The sequence below is a fragment of the Tympanuchus pallidicinctus genome, unplaced genomic scaffold, assembly GCF_026119805.1.
Source record: "Tympanuchus pallidicinctus isolate F22 unplaced genomic scaffold, pur_lepc_1.0 scaffold7, whole genome shotgun sequence".
Taxonomy (NCBI): Eukaryota; Metazoa; Chordata; class Aves; order Galliformes; family Phasianidae; genus Tympanuchus; species Tympanuchus pallidicinctus.
Window position 1 is genome coordinate 13952338 of NW_026294791.1, and position 18898 is coordinate 13971235.

Below are 18898 nucleotides of genomic sequence, written 5' to 3' on the forward strand. Positions count from 1 at the left end.
AGAATGTTTCCATCCATAAGAGGTAACTTCTTTATTCTTGTTGTTTTGTTTTCAAGTGTAAATGGAAACTAGGCAACAGCAACTTGAATGCAAGCTCCTTAGTATTTGTGAGTGATTAAGGCAGAGCAGGAGCTTCAGTGCACTGAAAGATGCAGCAGTTAGGGGAGTACTGGGAGATTCGCTGCTGGAAGCTGAAGTTGCAGCCGGTCGCTTACCAGGGAGAGCTGGTGAAGGGTGGCAAGGTGTGTTGGAACAAACATCAGTTACTGAAAAAAAGTGAATGTGGACTGCATGATGAAGCATTTGGCCTAATGGTGTACCTACTGCTAAGCAGGTTTTGATATTGGTGTCAGAATATCAGGATGGGTGTCAGGATTTTTTGTTGGTTTTAGAGGGACTGAGCTAAGTTGCAAAAAAAGTGTCTTGGTGTTTCTTTCTGAGTAAATTCACCCTTCACATGCACCAGTTTGTGACTGCTGTTTGCTCTGTTAATTTTAATAGTTGAATGTGGTGGTAGAGAAAGTTTGGTGGCTTGCAGGCTTCCAGATTTCTATATGGTAGTAATTGCTCTGTCTACCTGCTGGCAGAATTCTGAGGAGATAGGAGTTGGATGGCATATTCTTCCTCTTTAGTTTGGGGGTCACAAAACATGCCTACTTTAGTCTGCCAGCATGAATGCCAGGTGTACTGAGAGATGTTCAGGTTCCTCACTTGGATGAATTGCAAATGCTGGAGCTGCCTCCGAGCAGAGCAGTGACTCTCTATTGCTCCTTTTTTAAGTTCTGAATTAATAGGTCATCCAAGGTCTTCGTTTGTGTAGAAATAGATGGATTCTGCAGAGCAGACTTACATGATGGGGGAGAGATTTTTAAGGGGAGCTAAAGTGATGTCCCCAGTGTTTTCAGCCTGCTCATGAGCTTTTGTGTGTCATGTTGTATTAGCTTTGAGTTGGAAGATATGAATACAAAATCCATTAAGACAAGACCTACTGTTATCTTGGCTGCCTTACATGTAAAAAGATGGATGAAGACAATCATTCATCTCTATAGAGAAAGCCAAATGCCCATTCCCCCTCAAATTCCTGAGGCTTAATAAACAAGCATTTGTGCTTGTTCTTTGAAACAGCCACAGTTAAGAGGCTGAGGTGGTTGATTGCATAAGACTGATGGTTTAAAGATGAGATTTTAGGGGCTCTGACTTTATACTCTATTCATTCAAGTCTACTAAAAGCTGTCTAAAAGCTTCTGAAACTGCTGCTTTTTTAATGGAGCTAGCTTTATTTTGTTACTCTCGTGCACCTGGTAAGACCTCTGGGCATCTGATCGCCTTTCATGATATTAGCATCATTGCTGGTTATTGATGTATATGTTTCTCCTCTGTGAGATGATTTTCACCCTTTCTTTTATCAGAGGTTTGCTGACTGCTTTTTTTTTTTTTTTCCTCTTTATCTTCACTTGCTGGAACTGTGGTTGTCTTCCTAATAGTGGTTCTTGATAAAGCCTACAACTTGTTCTCTCTAGTTTAGGGTAGAAGGACAGTTGTTATTCAGCTGTATAATGTAAAATAAGAGGAGAGTATTGTTAATTGTAAATGACCAGCCTTATTAACTGGGTTCAGACATGCAGGGGAGAATTCTGATGCCCTTTCCAAGGATAAGCTTGATGTATCTGTGAGATGGCAGTTTACTTTCTTAATAGGTTCTGTTTTGGGCTTCCATCAGAATAACTTAAGACTTCTTGTACTTTCATGCTATGGTATGTGTCTGTGAGCACAAATTGGAAAAAAAAAAAAAAAAGAAAAAAGAAGAAAAAAAAGAAGAAACTGACATTTAGAGGAGTGTGGAACAATACAGCATAATTTAATTCTTAGCCAGCGTGTACACTATTTTTCTCTCCAATTCTTTTCCTTCATCCCCATGGTCACACAATATTTAATGTGCTAGGCTTCCTGTATTCACCACATTGATTGGGGAAATTAAGAGTGATGTCTTAAATGGGCTTGAAGCACACTAACTGTTGGCTTTGAGTGATTAATAGTAAGGTGCTATGCTTCTTAAATCCTTTTGAAGGTCATCAGTGATCTTGAAGGTTGGTTTCTGTCTTTTGAAATCACTGAAACAGGAATCTGTACATTTCTTCTTTCTCCATGGATGTATTGCATCTGTTCACAAAGAAAAGTGAAAGAAGGTGAATATATGGAAAAATAACAGGAAAAGTTTTTTGGTGACTCTTTGAAGAAAATAGCAATTTCAGCCTAAGTACAGAACAAAATATTTATGCTACTATTGACTTATGTGCTAAGTGCTTAACATATTCTGAAGTCATGGTGCAATTATATTTTGTAGATTTGCTGGTTTTCAGGTAGCTTTCTGTATCTGTTTAGTTGTTTTTTAGTTGTTTGATATAAATTAGCAATCAGAGTTGTATTTCACAAGAAATTGAGCACAATCAATTCGGTAAGGTTTGTGAAGGATGAGGCACTCCTTGAAAGACTTAAATCTGCCTCTTACCTCCCTTACCCCACATTGCTCTTGGATGGCGTGTTTATCAGCTGTTCTTGTGAAATTATCAAGCTGTTCTTGAATTTTTACCGTAGCTTTTCTGTAATGATCTCTCCATTGTGTTTTAGCAGCATTAATATTTACTTTTTTTTTAAAGTCCTGGCAACAGAAGAAAAAGGTTCTTATTAAGTGGATTTTAAGACAAGACTATTTCAGAACTGTTGTATTGATTGCAGCAGCTGATAATGCTTGGCCCTTAAATTATGAGAGCAGTTTATCTTCACACTAGGTAACTTGAGTAACTTTCATATCTGAATGATATAAGCAATGGGTTTCCTACTCAAGCCAGGGTCATTTATTACAGCTGATAATTAAGAAGCTTAATACATTTCAGACCCTTGATCCTATATTCAGCTTTTGTGAAAATCTGTGAAGCTTTATAGAGCATCATTGATTTCCACTGGTATGCAGACAAAAATAAGAATTCAAAGGTGCAAAGCCTTCATTTTTGACTATAACTGAATGCATTTTAGGATGTGTTCTTTGGTAGGTAGTTCATTAGTTGTGATTGTGTGTATCGTATATTGTGTTCTTAAGGTTAAAAAATGATAAAAAATAAAAGAAAGGTTGCTGTGTCATAGGATTACATGGATTCTTCTGAAATTTGTAAGCAATTTGAAGTTGGCTAATGAAAAATGTTGAGTGTGTAGCTCCATCCCAACCCCAACTCTCCCCCCTCTCTCCCCTTTTTATATAAGTTTCTGACAGCAAATCTGTAGCTAAATATTATTTTATGAGTTCCATCTGTTCAATGTATAATAGTGTTTTATAATGCAGTCCAGATTGCTGCCCAATAGAAATGTCCTATAGCACGAGATAGACTTTCAAGTGATTGTTGTACATACTAATTATCTTTTAATGAGCGATTCATTTAAATTTTAAGTTAACTAGCTCATTTTAAGTAGCACTTTCTTGATAGAAAAGTTGCCACTAATTAGCTAAAACAGTGCCTCATGTTTCTAGTTCCAGTATGTTGTTATTTTTGTGTTTTGTTTTTTATTTCTTTAGAATGATTTAAATAGCTGCATTATCATACTGGAGAGCAAGAAGATGCAACTTGAGATTCTGATTGCAGTAGAAGTAGCAAATTGTTGCTAAAATGTTTCTGTAGTTTGCTTCTGTGATGTCTGCAGTGTAACCCAGCTAGTGAGAATTAAGAGCTTTTAGGGTAGCCAGTATCATTTTCATTTTGACAACTCAGGTGATTTCTTCAAGTACTGAGAGTAATTGATGAAAACATTAAAGCATTAGCTCTTCAAAGACATATGTCAGCATATATATTTTAATGAAACTTTCCATCCTTCACAGCTGAGAAGGTAATGGGAGCTAGGTATATTCTTATGATGTGAAAATGAGGAAGAAAAAAAATTCCCTAAGAACGTGCCTATACTTTTCATTATGTCAGTCATAATTTTTATGCACTTGACTGTAAATCTTAGAAGACTTGGAATAGGCTATGCTTTGAAAAATGCAATGGATTTTTTTCTAAATATCTTTACTGCCTGTGAGTTTACATCTTCCGGTGATAATCTGAATAATTAGCATTAAAATTATAATGCTTATCTGCTCAGGACTAACTTAAAACGACTGTCTATAATGTTACATGAGCCAGGCTCACTTCTTGACTGGACTGCAGGTACTTCTGAGAGGGATAACTTTGCTCCCTCTAGTGGGGATTAGCTTTATAACGTCCTAAATAATTATTTTCTAGAGCTTTCACTTTATAAAAAGAAACTCATTACATGTCCATGCTAGATTTCCTTTCACCAAAATAGTTTGTTGCAGACATTTTAATGTCATGAATATGAGTTTTTGTTGGGTTTTGCAGCTCAGTTGTTAACAATCCAGCTAAAAAATAGATAATTTCCTCTGGTTCATTTCCCGTGACTGCATGTTTTGCACAGAGTGAACCTTTGCAGCAAATGAGGTAGTAATCCATCTTAAGTTCCAAAGTTGAAACTACTCATATATGTGGTCATGAGGGAGCACTGCTCTATCATTTTGTAAAATTAAAGCCATTGGTCTCAACTGCTTTTTTTGACGATTATGTTGGATGAGTTGGTATCTGGGCTGAAAGCAGTGATTGTTCTCAAATGCTGATATCCACAACAGATGTGCAGAGACAGCTAGTCTGACTCCCACAGCTCTGCTAGGGCTAGACAGCCCCATTAAGCTGCTGTCAGCTCCACCATTGCCAGTCGCAGCACAGCTTCTTGCGGCATCACTCCTCTGATGTCAGGAGATAGTCTGTTGTGTTCTGGTGTGCAGTCATGTTGTCCTCTGTGGAGAGAAGCAGTGTGAAACTCCTTTGCGTCAAAGTTGATGGGGAGGAGAAACAACAAAAACCAACCCCAAGTCCCAAAATGCTAATGACAAAAGCTCCACAACACTTAAAACATCTTTTGTACCGCTAAGCTACTGCAAAAAGCAAAAGCATAGCAGAGCTGTGGCAACTCTGCTTTTTGTTCAAGAAAAATCTGCAGTTAGGAAATGTGTTATAGTTTGAAATAAGCTTCATTGTACAGATTTGTCAGTGTAGTTTTCAGAAGTTAATACGTTGCAGAAATTGCACTATGGCAAAGATAGGTTACAAACAACTCGTGGGGCATTGAAAATATGTAGAGGTGTTTGTAACAGTCATTTTTAAGTGGCATGTACAATATCAAGTGACATTTCTGCTGCCTGTTGAATCTGCAGGCTTGTAATGCTGACTGCAAGAGGGAGCCTTTTCTATAATCTCTGCAACAAAAGGAGGGAAAATGCCAATAAGTACAAAATACTGAATCCTTCCTGGTTCTGCCACGTGTTCTTGTGAATCAGACGTATTGTTTATTTTTGTGTTTCTCCATCTTTTAATAATTGAGTCCTGCCTGCAGTTTTTCTTACTTTGCAAACATTAAGTGCTTTGAGAATCTCAAATGCAATTAAATTAAAGTATTAATTTGCCCAGGTCTTTTATTTGTTTGGTGTTCAGATTTCAAAGGCATACTATGATCAGAAATACTTTCAGAAGGTTCTTCCCCTCCCATTCAAAATATTTTATTGTTGTTTTTTTTTCCATTCATCTAACATTAAAACCAGAAGTGGCTGGTATTTATCCTTTAATGCAGGCAGAATGTGAAGTACTTACAAAGAGCTAATGTAAGAAACCATGTACTTTCAGACAAGTAATTAATGGAATTTTCATGTTCTCTGGAAGGCTACTCAGGTCTGTAATAGGAATTACTAAATATTTTTGATACAGCTGAGTCTTGCAGTATTTCTTCTAGATGGTGGCCATATGGAAGACAAGACGGTGGAGTGTCCTTGGTTAGTTCATGGTAGCTATTGTGTTATTCATTGAGACCTTTGCCTACATTGGGGAGCACAGAGGACTAGGCCATGAGCAAGAATAATGTCTTATAAATTCTACATAGATTTGCTGAAAAAATACATACCGTACTGAAGTACAACTTGTCTTCTCACTTGAGATTTTCCTTATCATCCTGACTAACCATAAGCTAGAAGTGTACGAAGATGTGAAGTCCTGATCTATAACAACTTAGATACAGGATTTTAGTTTGATGAAAAGTGACCCATTTTCACACTGATATGGTTATGTCTGAAGCAGTGACAATTTTTCCCCTAAGACAATTTTAATCCTGCAAGTTGCTGTCAGCTCATGACATCTCTTTCCTGAGGAGAAGATAGCATAGTATGAACTGCGTGTCAAAGGAGGTGCGAAAACATTTTGAAGAGGCTGCTCAGGACTTGGGAGAAGTTACTTTTATTGGGAGCTAGAAATAATAAGATTTAAATTATTTTATTATGAATGTGGAGAAGTAAGTTTTTACAGCTTATATGCAGCCCAAGTCCTTCTTCCTCTTGAAGGTCAAAATTGTATACTGCAAAAATACATGCTTGAATCAAAAGACCAAGTGACTGTACACTTATATTGCTACTGCATGTTTTTCAAGTGGCTTTTGTATATGTCTTTAAAAGGCATTTGTAGATTATAGAGTTCGGGAGAAGTGCATTGATGCCAGCCTACCAAGAAGGCAGCAAAAGTGTGAACCTTTCTATATCTGAATGGGTTATTGTAAGTGGAACTAACTTCTAAGAACTTGAGAAGAGGTGTATGGCTATTAGCAAGGGGCTATGAGTGCATGAGGAGGAGCTCCCGTATCTGGGAGGATGTTAAGAAGAAGACAAGGCAAAACTAAAAGGCTTAGGAAGACATGAACTACAGCCATTGAAGGAGACGAGTATGCGAATGCTGTTCTATATCAGCCATGGAGCAGTGCTGAGTTATTTGTTACCACACAGTATGAATTTGTCAGTTGCTTGATTGCCAGTTTATGAAATCTGTGTTCTTTTTCCCTTACACTTGTTTCCCTTGTATTGTCTTTTTAGAAAGGATGACTTCATTGCTTCCTTTCAGAGAAGCCCAGGATCAGATAAGGATAACCTTAAAAACTTGACATGAGTTGTATTTGAGGTGGACCTAGAACAGTGACTTTGAGGAGATAAAGGACTGGGGTCCATGTTCGCATCATTTATCCTGGAGCTTTCCTTAATCAAAGATGTTACAAATAACCAAATAACATCTCTTGGCTTTCCCCCCCTCTTCTCTGCTCAGCCTTGTGGTACCTGGATTGTTACCAACATGGTAGGATGTCTTTAGAGCTCTGTTCCAGGATAGTTATCAAACTTCCTGGCGTAGGAGAAATTTGCCCCTGCTTCTGTAAGATGTTACTGCACTTGCAGAAGAGGCAACTGAATGGATGGTGTTGATAGTCAGTTCTGTAGGGTAAGGAAAGACTAGTACGGGAACTTGTTAATATGTGGGTAGTTCACTCTCTAACCACTGCAACTGAGCTTGCTGAGAAACACCAGTAGGTTTGTTTTACTTTTGTTCATTTTATTTCTTATGCAACAGTGTTGTCAGAGTGTCTGTGTCATGGCCAAGAAATCCTTTTCACACTTTGCTCACCATGTCAGTGACGTGTTTCTGGAAGGTAACGTCGTCTCCTTGGAAACAGAATTCACAGGTGTATTTTTTGCTTTTAAGTATCCCAAATAACTAAGATATCTTACAAAACACAGTATCAGTTGGTACATCTTTCCAGTCATTTATTATAGTCCCAGCCCCCCATAAAGCGATGGCTTGGATTAATGTGTCTTTCTGACTTAACACTTCAAAGAAATGACTTCCGTTTCATATAGTAAAAAGGAAAGCTTGCATGTGTTTTCAGGCATACTTTATGTAGATTGCCAAAAAACATTTAAAAATATGATGATCCTTATATGTTTACAGCCTGTTAACATAAAAATGAACTTTTCAACCTTACTATTCATGTACACAAAAACAGATATTTGAGACTACTGGAGTTTGAGGATGATGACTTAATGTAGCAGCAAGGCAAATTTAAATTATGTATATGGAAATCATCTCTGTGGTCACTGGAGCCTTAAACCGGAAGAAGCTCAGGAAAGTTGGGGTTGATGTGTGGAGAAAAAAGACTAAGAGCTCATTTTTGATGGTTGCTCTATTCCGCACCTGTGGACAGGGCTGGTTCTGCAGGGCACAGGCCTGGCTGCTTTGGAGCATGACCTGGAACTGTTTGAGTAGTGTGAAATCTTTGTTTTGAAACATAGTTTTAGCTCTGCTACTGCTGTCTGTGATAGCCATTTAATGTATTATTTTAAATCATCTTAAAATATTTTAAGTGGCTCAGAATTGACAGTTCAATACCTTTTTGCTATAAGCAACAGCAGAAGGATTACTCCCTTACAGAGCCCCACAAGTTTCAGCCATATTGGAAATGGGTTAATGCTAGATTTTTAGACTATTGACCATTGTTGGAAGCGGATTACTTTGCTTTTATAAAATAAAATCTGACAATTTAAGGTCTTAATATCTGCAAAAGATAATCTGACCAGATACACGAGTTTCCGGTCGTTAACGTTTGTTATTCTGCCAAGATCACGCAGCTGTTCGTATACTGTGTTCAGTTTGCTATGTTAACACTACACAAAATACCAACAAAATGATAGGTAAAGCTAAGTTAGCTGGATAAAATCAATGTTTCAATGACTTTGAAGTACTGGAATTAGGACCTTGATTATTTTCTTTTTGTTGTTCTGTTCTTACTGGGGTATATCTTTTGGACCCTTTCACTTCTGTTTCAGTGGCATTGCATTATCCAGTGTAACTTCCTGCAGTTCTGATTTTCAGTGAACTTTGTGATAGTGTACTTTTTGGATATCAAGTAATTACTGTGTATTACAAACTGGATGGGGTGTTAGAGATTGATGAATGTCAATCTGCTGTACCTCTCAGTGATGAGGGATCAAAGGTCTGAGCAAGGGGCTGGAACTGTTTGTTTTTAGCTTTCTGCAAAAACTAGGATGCAGTGAAGTGAATTTCTAGCCCCCCTCTTATTCTACTGAAGTTTTCATCAAATAGTCATCCCTGTCAAAAAAAGGACCTGATCTGGGGGGAAAACAAAATATTTCTCATGCATGTTGAAAAATAGTTATGTCTTAATTGAAAAACTTAATCCACTGTAAATCGGGATTAACACCTAGAGGCTTTCAGTGAGCATCTGGCTCTCTCACTAGTGGATGGTTTTCTGTACAAAACCACTTTGCGGCACAGCTCGCCATTCCTGGACTGCCTCTATTTTACCAAGTACAGGCAGCTCTGTACTGCACTGGGATGGCACCAGATAAAGCTTGTTAGAGTAATTTTGATTTTGCTAACCAAAGTCTCCCCTATAGTTTTTATGGCAGTGTTGCTGTGCATGTATGTCTGAACTGAGTATGACTGCCGCTGTTTCTTAGCATGGAGAGGATGAACGTAGAAGGTTTGCATTAGCTGTCTAGTTGTCACAAGTGTTCTCTTGTGCATGATTGGGAAGTAATCCGGTAGGCTTCCATTATGAAAGGCTATCTGAATTTCAGATTTCAGGCATGAATTTCAGGCATGGGACAGACCTGTTGTGAGGACTTGCAAAATTTCTTTGGTAGAAATCTCTCTGCTGGCTCCTATTGAGCCACTGCTCCTTTCAGTCCTCTGAAAGTAAGCGGGGAAGGACTATTTTTAAGACAGGTGGTGATTTTATTCAGAAAGGAACCAGGTCACTGCTGCCCAGATTTGTTTTTCTAGTTCTGCCCAAGTTTGGTTTGGACCCCCAGGTCCTTCCACCGAGATGTAGGAGACAGCAAGAAGAGTTTTCCAGAGGTAGCTTGAGAACTAATTAATTCAATGTTCATAGCAGCTCCAGCATTTAATTCAAAGAGTACATTTCTACTTTCACTTATTTAAAATGGCTATGATTGAAGTTCCTGCAATGTAATTTTTGAGGGGTTGGTATTGTCAGAGCTTGCTTTTATTCATGCTTATTTTTCATCTCCGTGTGAAATGAAGTCTTTAAACTGAGAGCCTAAGATTAGAATAAAGCTGAGGCTGTTTCTGTCAGTCTTTTTTTTTTTTTTTTTTAATATATAGATACTGGTATTTAAGCAATATAGGCAAGGAAAATCTCCCAATTAACAGTTTGCAGATTTTTGGGAAAAATAAGACATACTTCTGATTTGTGTGTAAAGCAACCAGACTACAGAATTAAATTGATTTTCTTAAAATGAAGCTAGGGGAAAAAAACAACACAAAATGAATGGTTTTCACAAAGAAAATGGTATAATCGTGATCTTGTCTAGTCAGTATTTATAACATATAATTAAAATTAATTCTGTTATGAATTAGCAGCAATGGGTCACATTCAGCATGCAGATTCATTTCTGTTTTTTTTTTCAAAGGACTTGCTCAAAATCCTACGCATACATTAAGGTCAGCAATCATGTTTCATGTCCAGTATTAATTAAGCAAATATATCACATATACTAAATAGAAATATACGAAGTTTATTTTTGGTCCTCTAATTTACTAATATTCCTAACAAAATCTTTGTCAACAATTCTGATTAGAAAGCAACGCTATTTGTTATTTCCTTTTTTGGCTATCAGTCCAACTGACAATATTTCGTTTTCCAGATCAGGTTAGCTTAGCCAAGAAGTGCAAAGATAAACAGGGATGTAAATGTAATGCTGGAAATAACTGTATTTTTCCAATTCGGTTTGAGTATGATAGTGACTTACTGAGTAGAGCACTATTCATACATAGGTGACCTAGGTGGCTTTAACAGACAACGTAATGTAGACAAGACCCTTTTGAAGAATATAAATAATGTTATCTCTGGGAAAGATTTTATAAAGTAAGTAGTCTCTAGACCTTCTTGCTAAATGGAATCAGATAATCTATATTGATCTGGCTTTCTTTTTGTTTGAACTGTATTTTGCTTGAAGGAGTGAAGTTCACATGTCTGTAGTGAAACGCTTATGAGAACCATATCCTTATATATAAAGAGGTTCCATTAACTTTTCTTGCAAACACTGAAGACTTGTGTTACAATACGATGCTGGATGAGAGCTGGCCCCAGTCCTATATATCAAGGAAGTGCGTGGTCAGAAGGTAATCTGGAAATACTCAGTGTATTAACTGCAAGGATATTGGAGAAAAAAAAAAAAAAAAAAAAAAAAAGCAGAAACAAAATGAGAAATACGGAGTAGGACTGTATTGAATATACTGGATAGTGATTTTACCATTGGGTATTTTTGTTGTTGTTTAATATCAAACTCTTAATGTCACACTAATCTATATTCTTCTACCGATGTGTTCAAAATAAAGCTGGCAAAAAAACGATCTTGAAATTAAATGAAGAGTATTAAATGCTAACGAAGCCATAGCAGGTCTTTCAGCATCACTGCTTCTAATTTTCTCACAGCTGCTGCATTAGATGTTATTTAATGATCTCAGTTCCTAACTGGAGTTACCTCCTTGCTGCTCCATTTTGGCTGGTTGGTCGGTTTGGTTTTATCTGTTGTTGGGTGGTGATGGTTGTTGTTTGTCATTGTTTTGTTATTTTCTTGGTTGTTGTTTTTTTTTCTTTTTCTTTACCAAGCTCTATGAAGCGCCATGTGCATTTTTTGGAGTCTGAAAAACAGTTATTTTCTGTCTGGACTGTTCTTCTTTCTTCTGATCTAAATATGCATTAACTGCTATTAAATAGTTGTTTTTTTGTGGTTTTAGTTTTTTTTCTTTTTTCTTTTTTTTGACAACGTGAGTTTTAATTGTTCACTAAACTACACTTCTTACAGCAAATGATCTTTCATATCTGTGCCTTACTGGAGAAAAGCAGCTGTAATGCAGTTTGTAGAATGAATTATTGGAATCTCTCAGTACCAATAACCGGATTGTCAGAACAGGAGGGGAAAGCTGGGGTTTTGTCCTGACTCAAATTAAATACTTACAATAGTACCAGAAAAGTTAGTGGAAGTTTTATGCTCTGTTTCTCTCCTTTTGTGTGCTCTGTGTGTGGTTTTCACTTTGTGTAGCTCAGAACTGGGCGCAGAGCACACGTGTTGGGCCTGTCCCACAACTGCAGTGCGTGCGCTTCATTCTTGTTGTATCGGCTTTACTGCTGTGAAGTCTGTCAGCTCAGAGATGCTTTGTAAGACTAACACAACAGTTGGCTACCCTTGCTCTTAAATCTATTTTTACATGTGTTAATGAGGATCAGAGTGGTTAGTAGCAGTTTCAAGGATGATCACTGAGATGGGCAAGATGAGCTTGCAAGGAGTCACTCGGGCATGAGAGAACCTGAGGCCCACGACTTGGTGCTGGGCACCACTGCTCCTGGAGCACAGGGTGCTGGTGCCCCCGTGCTTCACCCACTGTTGTCTTTGAGAGCAGTGAACTTTCATCCACGTATAAATGAAGAGACAGCAGGCCTCGTGGTGTGTGTTACGGAGAAAAAGAAAGGCAAAGTATTTTGGGCAGGCCTTCAGTTTCAGTATTTGAGGCATGGAGTTTCTGAAGAACCGAAGTGGTGGTTCTGCTGTTGGTGAGACTTAAAACTAGAGCAGAATAGAGCTACTGTTCTTAAAGGTCTTTGGAAGTGTTTCTTTGTTATTACTGATAGCTTGAACAAATTTAACTTTGGGGTTTTTATATTAACCTATATTTCTCATGTAGTTTTAATTGGCTATAGTGACAGAAATCCTCCATGGCCATAAATTGGCATAGCACCATTGATTCTTTCTTCCTTCTCCATCCCCAAAGTATTGGTATCCACATGCAGCAGTGCTGCTCCGCTTTATGAAAGCAGCGTGCTATTCAAAAGCTCCCAGAGGAGCCACATTTCAGTGGAAGAGGAAGGCTACATGCTATGTGTACATAATTTGGAGAGTGAATCAGAACATTAACTTTGCTACATAATTATGGATAATTTTTAAGCTTCTGTTCAGTTTTCATTTTTTATCAGAAGAGAATGAAGTCAATATTGAGTAGGTTTTTGGTTCTGCTCTGGTTCCGTATTTAGGCCAATGAAGTGCTTAATGCAGCTATTGGGCATGGAAACAGCTTGAGAGCTGTCGGTGCCTCAGGCTGCCAGCTGCTTGGCTAATTGGGCTGAGAACAGAGTGGGAACAGAGCTGAGACACCAGGTCAGATGCCTTCAGTATTGCTTCCTACCTGAAGAAAGTTGCTTACTGGTTTAAAGTGGTATCCAGTGTCAGAGATACACCAGTGATGTTTGCTCTGGGGCGATGCCAGCATCACTGGCACTGACATGTGGAAGGAAGTTTAATCTACATCTTTTTATTTCATTGGCAGATGCTCTGTCCCTGGAGATTTTCAAGATGAGGGTGGATAAGGCCCTGGGGAACCTGATCGAGTTGTGGTGTGCCTGTTCATTGCTGGCGAGTTGGACTAGATGGTCTTCAGATGTCCCTTCTAACTCTAAGGATTCTATGATTCTATGAAGATTGCTGAGCTAAAGTTTATTTCGAGACTGAGCCTTTCCTCTTATGACTGGGGGCTTTTCCACTAGGATGTGTGGCAGGCATGTGAGAGATACTGAAGAGAAATTATGTCTATGGATACATGCAAAATGAAAGTAGACATAGAGAACAAAACATAATTTGTGGAAGTAGGGTGTAGGCTCTGAATTGTTCCTCCAGATACTTAATTAACTTCAGTTTGACAGTTATCAAGGCTCAAAATTTGTTCTTTATCAAATGCAGTAAGGGCTAAGATACAGGGAGGGAAATGAGTTTCTGGTTCTGGCGCTTTAGTGAGAAATGACTGGTTAAAAATATTTAGTTTTGCTAACCTTTAGTTTGTTAGGATCTGTGCTGCTCTATTTTATTCGTGAAGATTTCATTTTGTATGCAGTTAACACTTGGAATTGCAGTAAATGGTAATAGGCTGTTTTTAAGACATTAATCTGTTTGAATGTGCAAGGAATTTAGGCAAATAACAGCTTCTGATACAGTAATTTGTTTCTGTAGTTATTTAAAACTGTTTAGCTTCATTTTCAGATAATTTTATTAGAATGTAGAGACTTACTGCATTTTCACAAGTGGTTTTCTTAGCTGAGACCCTAAGAGAGCAGGTCTAAGCAATCAGACTTTGTCTATCCATTTCTCTCTGTATTATTTTTGAACCAATAACTTTGAAACCTGTTGACAAGATGCATTGACTTGAAACTGACTTGAAAGGGCAGAAATCTTGGAAGATAAATCACTTTAGATTTTACCATAATTAGTGGCGGTGTACAGATTGAATGCCGCATCAGTTCTTCTGATGAAGAAGGTGTAACTTAGAACTGTGTGTTATTTTCTGGTACCATCGGATTGGCAAACCAGCTTACAGTTGGCTGTGGTATGTTGTGTTTTCTGTTACAAGATGATGTTTCAAGGTACACAAGTCATGAGAAGATGTCAGTTACAGAAATGGGATAAGAGAATGTGGAAGGAGATGTAAACGAATGGATGAGAAGACAAGCTTGTTCTGTTGTTTATATCAAAGTTGTTGCCACCAACTGAAGACTTTCTGCAAATAATTCACTGTCTGGTGAACTACCAGCATAGCAGCCCTTTATTACACTGATCATGTGTACTGCTGCCTGTGTGCAAACTATCTATGAAATGGATGAAAGCTTGCATGTAGGACAACTGCAGATGATGGAACAGAGCTTTTCAACACGCTACAGAAATGATATTATTTCAGTGACCCTAAAGAGGCAGTAATAAAATAGCTCATCAAGATGAAACAGAATGTTTTGTGCTTTGAAATTATCATGCATTTTATTACTATGAAAATCTGTATCTTGGATTCAAAGTATCACTTGCTGAAACGCCATTTATCTTTTTTAATAAATGTAGAAAACTAGTGTAAAACTTAGGGATGACGGTCTTAACCCAGTTCAAGCATTTCACTCTTCATAACTTTGCCTGGCTGTTTTTCTTACAAAGTCAGTTTTAAATAGAACACAGTGAAAGCAATGAGACTGGAGTACGTCATTTTGCCCACTGGTTTTCTGATAGAAAATAAATGACCTAACCGGTTTTTTTTATTATTGATTTTGGTGGAACCAATCTAACCCTATGTAGACAAACTCTCAAAATCAAAGTTGAATTTGCATGGTTGTAATATAAGGAGATTTCTGGTAAACAAAATATATTTAATAAATACGTAGGATCTTCTTCCTCCCTATCTTTTACAAGTTGTTAAAGCATACATCGTGTTTTCTACCATACCTCTAAAACACTTAAGCAGTGTTCATTTTTCAACCATTTCAGGGTGATAGAAGAGCAAATAAGGAGTTAAAGGACATTTGGTTAACTGCTTTAATTTCTCTAACTCCTGATTAATATAGTTATCTCAAAGACTGTTCTGAGCTGTGTGTTAACATTTCTAGATCTCTTCCACACCCTTGTTTACTGATGTAGATGAAATTTGTGCAATTTTAACAAGTAAACCGTGTTAATGTTTAGAATGTAGCAAAAAAAAGCTTCCTGACTTCATAGGAAAAACTGCCATCACTTTTCATGACTGGAAAAAACCCCACCTGTTTTTTACAAAATTTGCAGCTTTCTTCCTTCCATTAGTAATAATAGACTACAGTGAGATGGACTCTTGGGATGGACTGCCAGATGTTTTCTGGGGTCTCATCTGCTTCTCACTGCCTCTAGCCTCCATTGCCCCTTTGGCAGTTTATATCCTGTGTTTCATCTCCACCACTGGTTTTATCAAACAGACAATTTCTGTTCTTCACCATAAAAATTAGTTTTCTTGCTAGTTGGATGTTTAAAACAGTTCACTTATCACACTAATTCTTGAGTTGCGATTTCAAATATTTCAATAGAGCAATACTTATCATCATGTCAATTTCTTGCATCTTTTGGCTTTCAATGTATAAAATGTATTGTATATAAAACTGCAAGTTCTCAGCACCCTGGAGCCTTATTGGCACTGCAGTTCTGTGCAGTTATCTAGCTGAGATTCTCTGGAATAGAAAACAGAAATGAAATGTTTCATTTCCACCTTTCTAGGTGGCAGATACATCCACACAGCCCTTGGGCATCCATGACAGCAACACAGTATGCCTCCCTTCCAAACCTCTAACAGTGGCATGGAGAGGAGCTGCTGTTTCTTGTGGTAGCCATCTCCAGTGAGATGAAAGCCTGGTCTGTTGCCTCATCTTTCCAAAACTGGAGGATTGCCAGCAGTGATGGGAGAGGTAACAAATGAGAAAGGAAGGAGTAAAAACTGTGACTAGTGTAGTGGGGAGCAACAGATGTCGCATAGAAAATTGAGAGATGCTCAATAAGCATTTTCTACAAACATTTTCATGCCGATGTGACTTAGTTATGGGGTGTGAGAGACGAGCATATGAAGAGGTTTAAGCTTTGAAGCATTTCAGACAGATGGAAGTTTGTGGTTGAAGACAACTTATGTGGAATTATAGGGTAGTGGTGTTCACAGCTTAAAGATTCTGTTTTAAAGTGATTTCATGTTGTAATTAAAGAGTCATGGTGAAAGAAAACACAAGGAGCTGAGTTATGGAAAGCAAGGGAAGTAAAGTCTGGTAGCTGCTGCTGCAAAGTATGTCATCCAGAAGAGCTGCACCATGGATAAGAATATAATACAGGGGATTACATGTTACTTTTGTGATACGGACCTCAGACTGCACTGCTGGCCTACACAGATTTTCTTGAATGCATTATTAAAAGCAATATTACAATAAGTGAATCAGAGAAGTTGCTTTGATATCTGTATTACAAAGCATATTACAGTGTATGCTTATCTAGGACAGAACAAAGCTGTGTCTGAATCAGCACAAAGTATTTAATATTCAGCAGCAGGAAAAAAAAGATCTAATAGCCTTTTTTTTTTTTTAATACAAATAGATTTTTGCACTTGAAGCAGAGTTCAGTTACTCAGTGTCATCCTTTATATAAAAGGTTAATTTGTAATGCACTCACCTTGCCATAGCTTGCTTTTTCCACGTTTCTTTCTTGTCCACTATTTGGTGTATTTCAGTACTGACATCACTTTTCTCTTTGATGTTAACTGTTTCATAAGCATCTGTGAACTTGACAACAGTAAAGGCAGTGGAAATTTGGAAAACAGTTTATTGTAAACTTTGCACTTGGGCCTCATGTTAATTAGACTATCAAAAAACCTGGTTTCATCTGAATTCCAGCTCCTCTGTACAGTTAATTGACTAAATCTGTAGTGCTAGTATTCTACTCGTTTTGTAAAATTCATCCAGGTTGCTTGAGTTATTCCTTGTGTTGTAGTTTTTAAATAGTGGATAGAAATTATTTGAGATACTCTGGGGATGGAACCATTTTGGTAGCACATATCAGACGTTTTTCCTTAAAGGTGTTGGCTTTCGGAAGCTTTTAAATGAGTCATAGAATATGGGATGCATTCCCTAGGCATATTGTTTTCCAGTCTGTCAGACTATCTCACCTTTCATCTTTTGTGTGTTTTATAGATTTCTCACATCAAATGCGTCAGAAATACATATGACAGCACACGTTTGCTTTATTGCTGGGGCAGTGTTACTTTGCACAGTGTTGTTTGCCTTCTAAAGTTTGAACTTCAGAACTGTCAGTCTTTATATTGAAATTTTGCATTTGTCATCCTTAACAGAAAGGGCTATTGCAAGACATGAAGTCAGAGAGATAGAACAACGTCATACAGCAGATGGGCCCCGACAGGATGTGACACTGGATGAAGAAGATGATGTGGTGATTATTTACAATAGAGTACCTAAGACTGCCAGCACATCCTTCACAAATATTGCCTATGATCTTTGTGCAAAGAACAGATACCATGTTCTACATATCAATACAACCAAAAATAACCCTGTCATGTCTCTGCAAGATCAGGTAAGCAGCCACATTTGGGATGGTTCTATTAAGCAGATGGAAAGCATGGAAAACATTTTTAGCTATTGTAATCATACAAGATCTGATGGAATCAACTTTGATATCACGTTTTCCAATATAAATGGAGCTTGACATGTTTATTTTTATTTTTTGTAGAAAAGAATTAAATAATAGGTTTAGTATTTGCTGTGCTGCTGGAGGTGGTAATACCTGTTTATAGGAGAAAAGCTAAGCTAAAAACAGGCATAGCTATGGAAATCTTGACCTTTGTTTTTATAGCTGTGTGTACTGCATTACTGCATTGTCTGCCTTTTGGCTCTTTAATAATATTTGCCTGTCATCTCCATCTGCAATGCATGCAGTCTTAAGTGCTCTCTTCTGCATAGTGTGGGTGCTGTGCTGTCAGGGCTGCACTGCTTCTTTGATCAGGTCTGGTCAGGTCTCACAGGTGACAAAACGCAGGTGGGAAGATGTGGCTGTGAAGAGACACTGTAAATGGGTCACTTCATACTTGCTTTGAGCTCTAAACTTGTGGCAATCTCAGGTTGAAATTGATCATGGCTTCTGCTGCATCGTATGATGAGTATTTAAAAAAGATGATGGTGGAGGGGATGAATGCTGCATTTTTCTTATACATAGGGTGGGGATTTAGGTTTTTCATTTTTAAGTTTTAAAATACTTCTTTGCTCATCCTGACTGCACATGCAGGGAAACTAAGTCAAAGGTCTGAAACATCACTGTCCTTGTCCCTGACCATTAAGCAAATGTTGCCAGACTCTCAATATGTGCTGACCATCGTGTGCCCATTGCTTTAAGTTGATATGCAGCAGCAGCGGGAGCTGTTCTGCATTGCAGCATGTCAGCACTGAGGCTTCCAGCTCCTTTAAGTGCCTGCCTACAGGCAGGAGTACTTGGAACAGCTGCTGTAGTCTGGAGGAGGGGGAAACAGATGGCAATGGGCCCTCCACTCTCTGTTCTATATGGGAGAGAAAGAGTGAAGTCGGGATATGAGCATGGGGCCACAGGCTGTAGTTGAGGTGGGAATGGGCACCT

The 18898-nt window shown here is 38.0% G+C and overlaps 1 protein-coding gene across 1 annotated transcript in view; it reads left to right on the plus strand.

Moving 5' to 3' along the window:
* HS2ST1 (heparan sulfate 2-O-sulfotransferase 1) overlaps positions 1–18898 on the plus strand; it is a 72166-nt gene that overhangs the window by 37270 nt on the left and 15998 nt on the right. The window contains exon 2 of the mRNA XM_052666050.1: positions 17607–17845. Within this exon, the coding sequence (XP_052522010.1) occupies positions 17607–17845 (239 nt within the window). The remainder of the gene's footprint in view (positions 1–17606; positions 17846–18898) is intronic.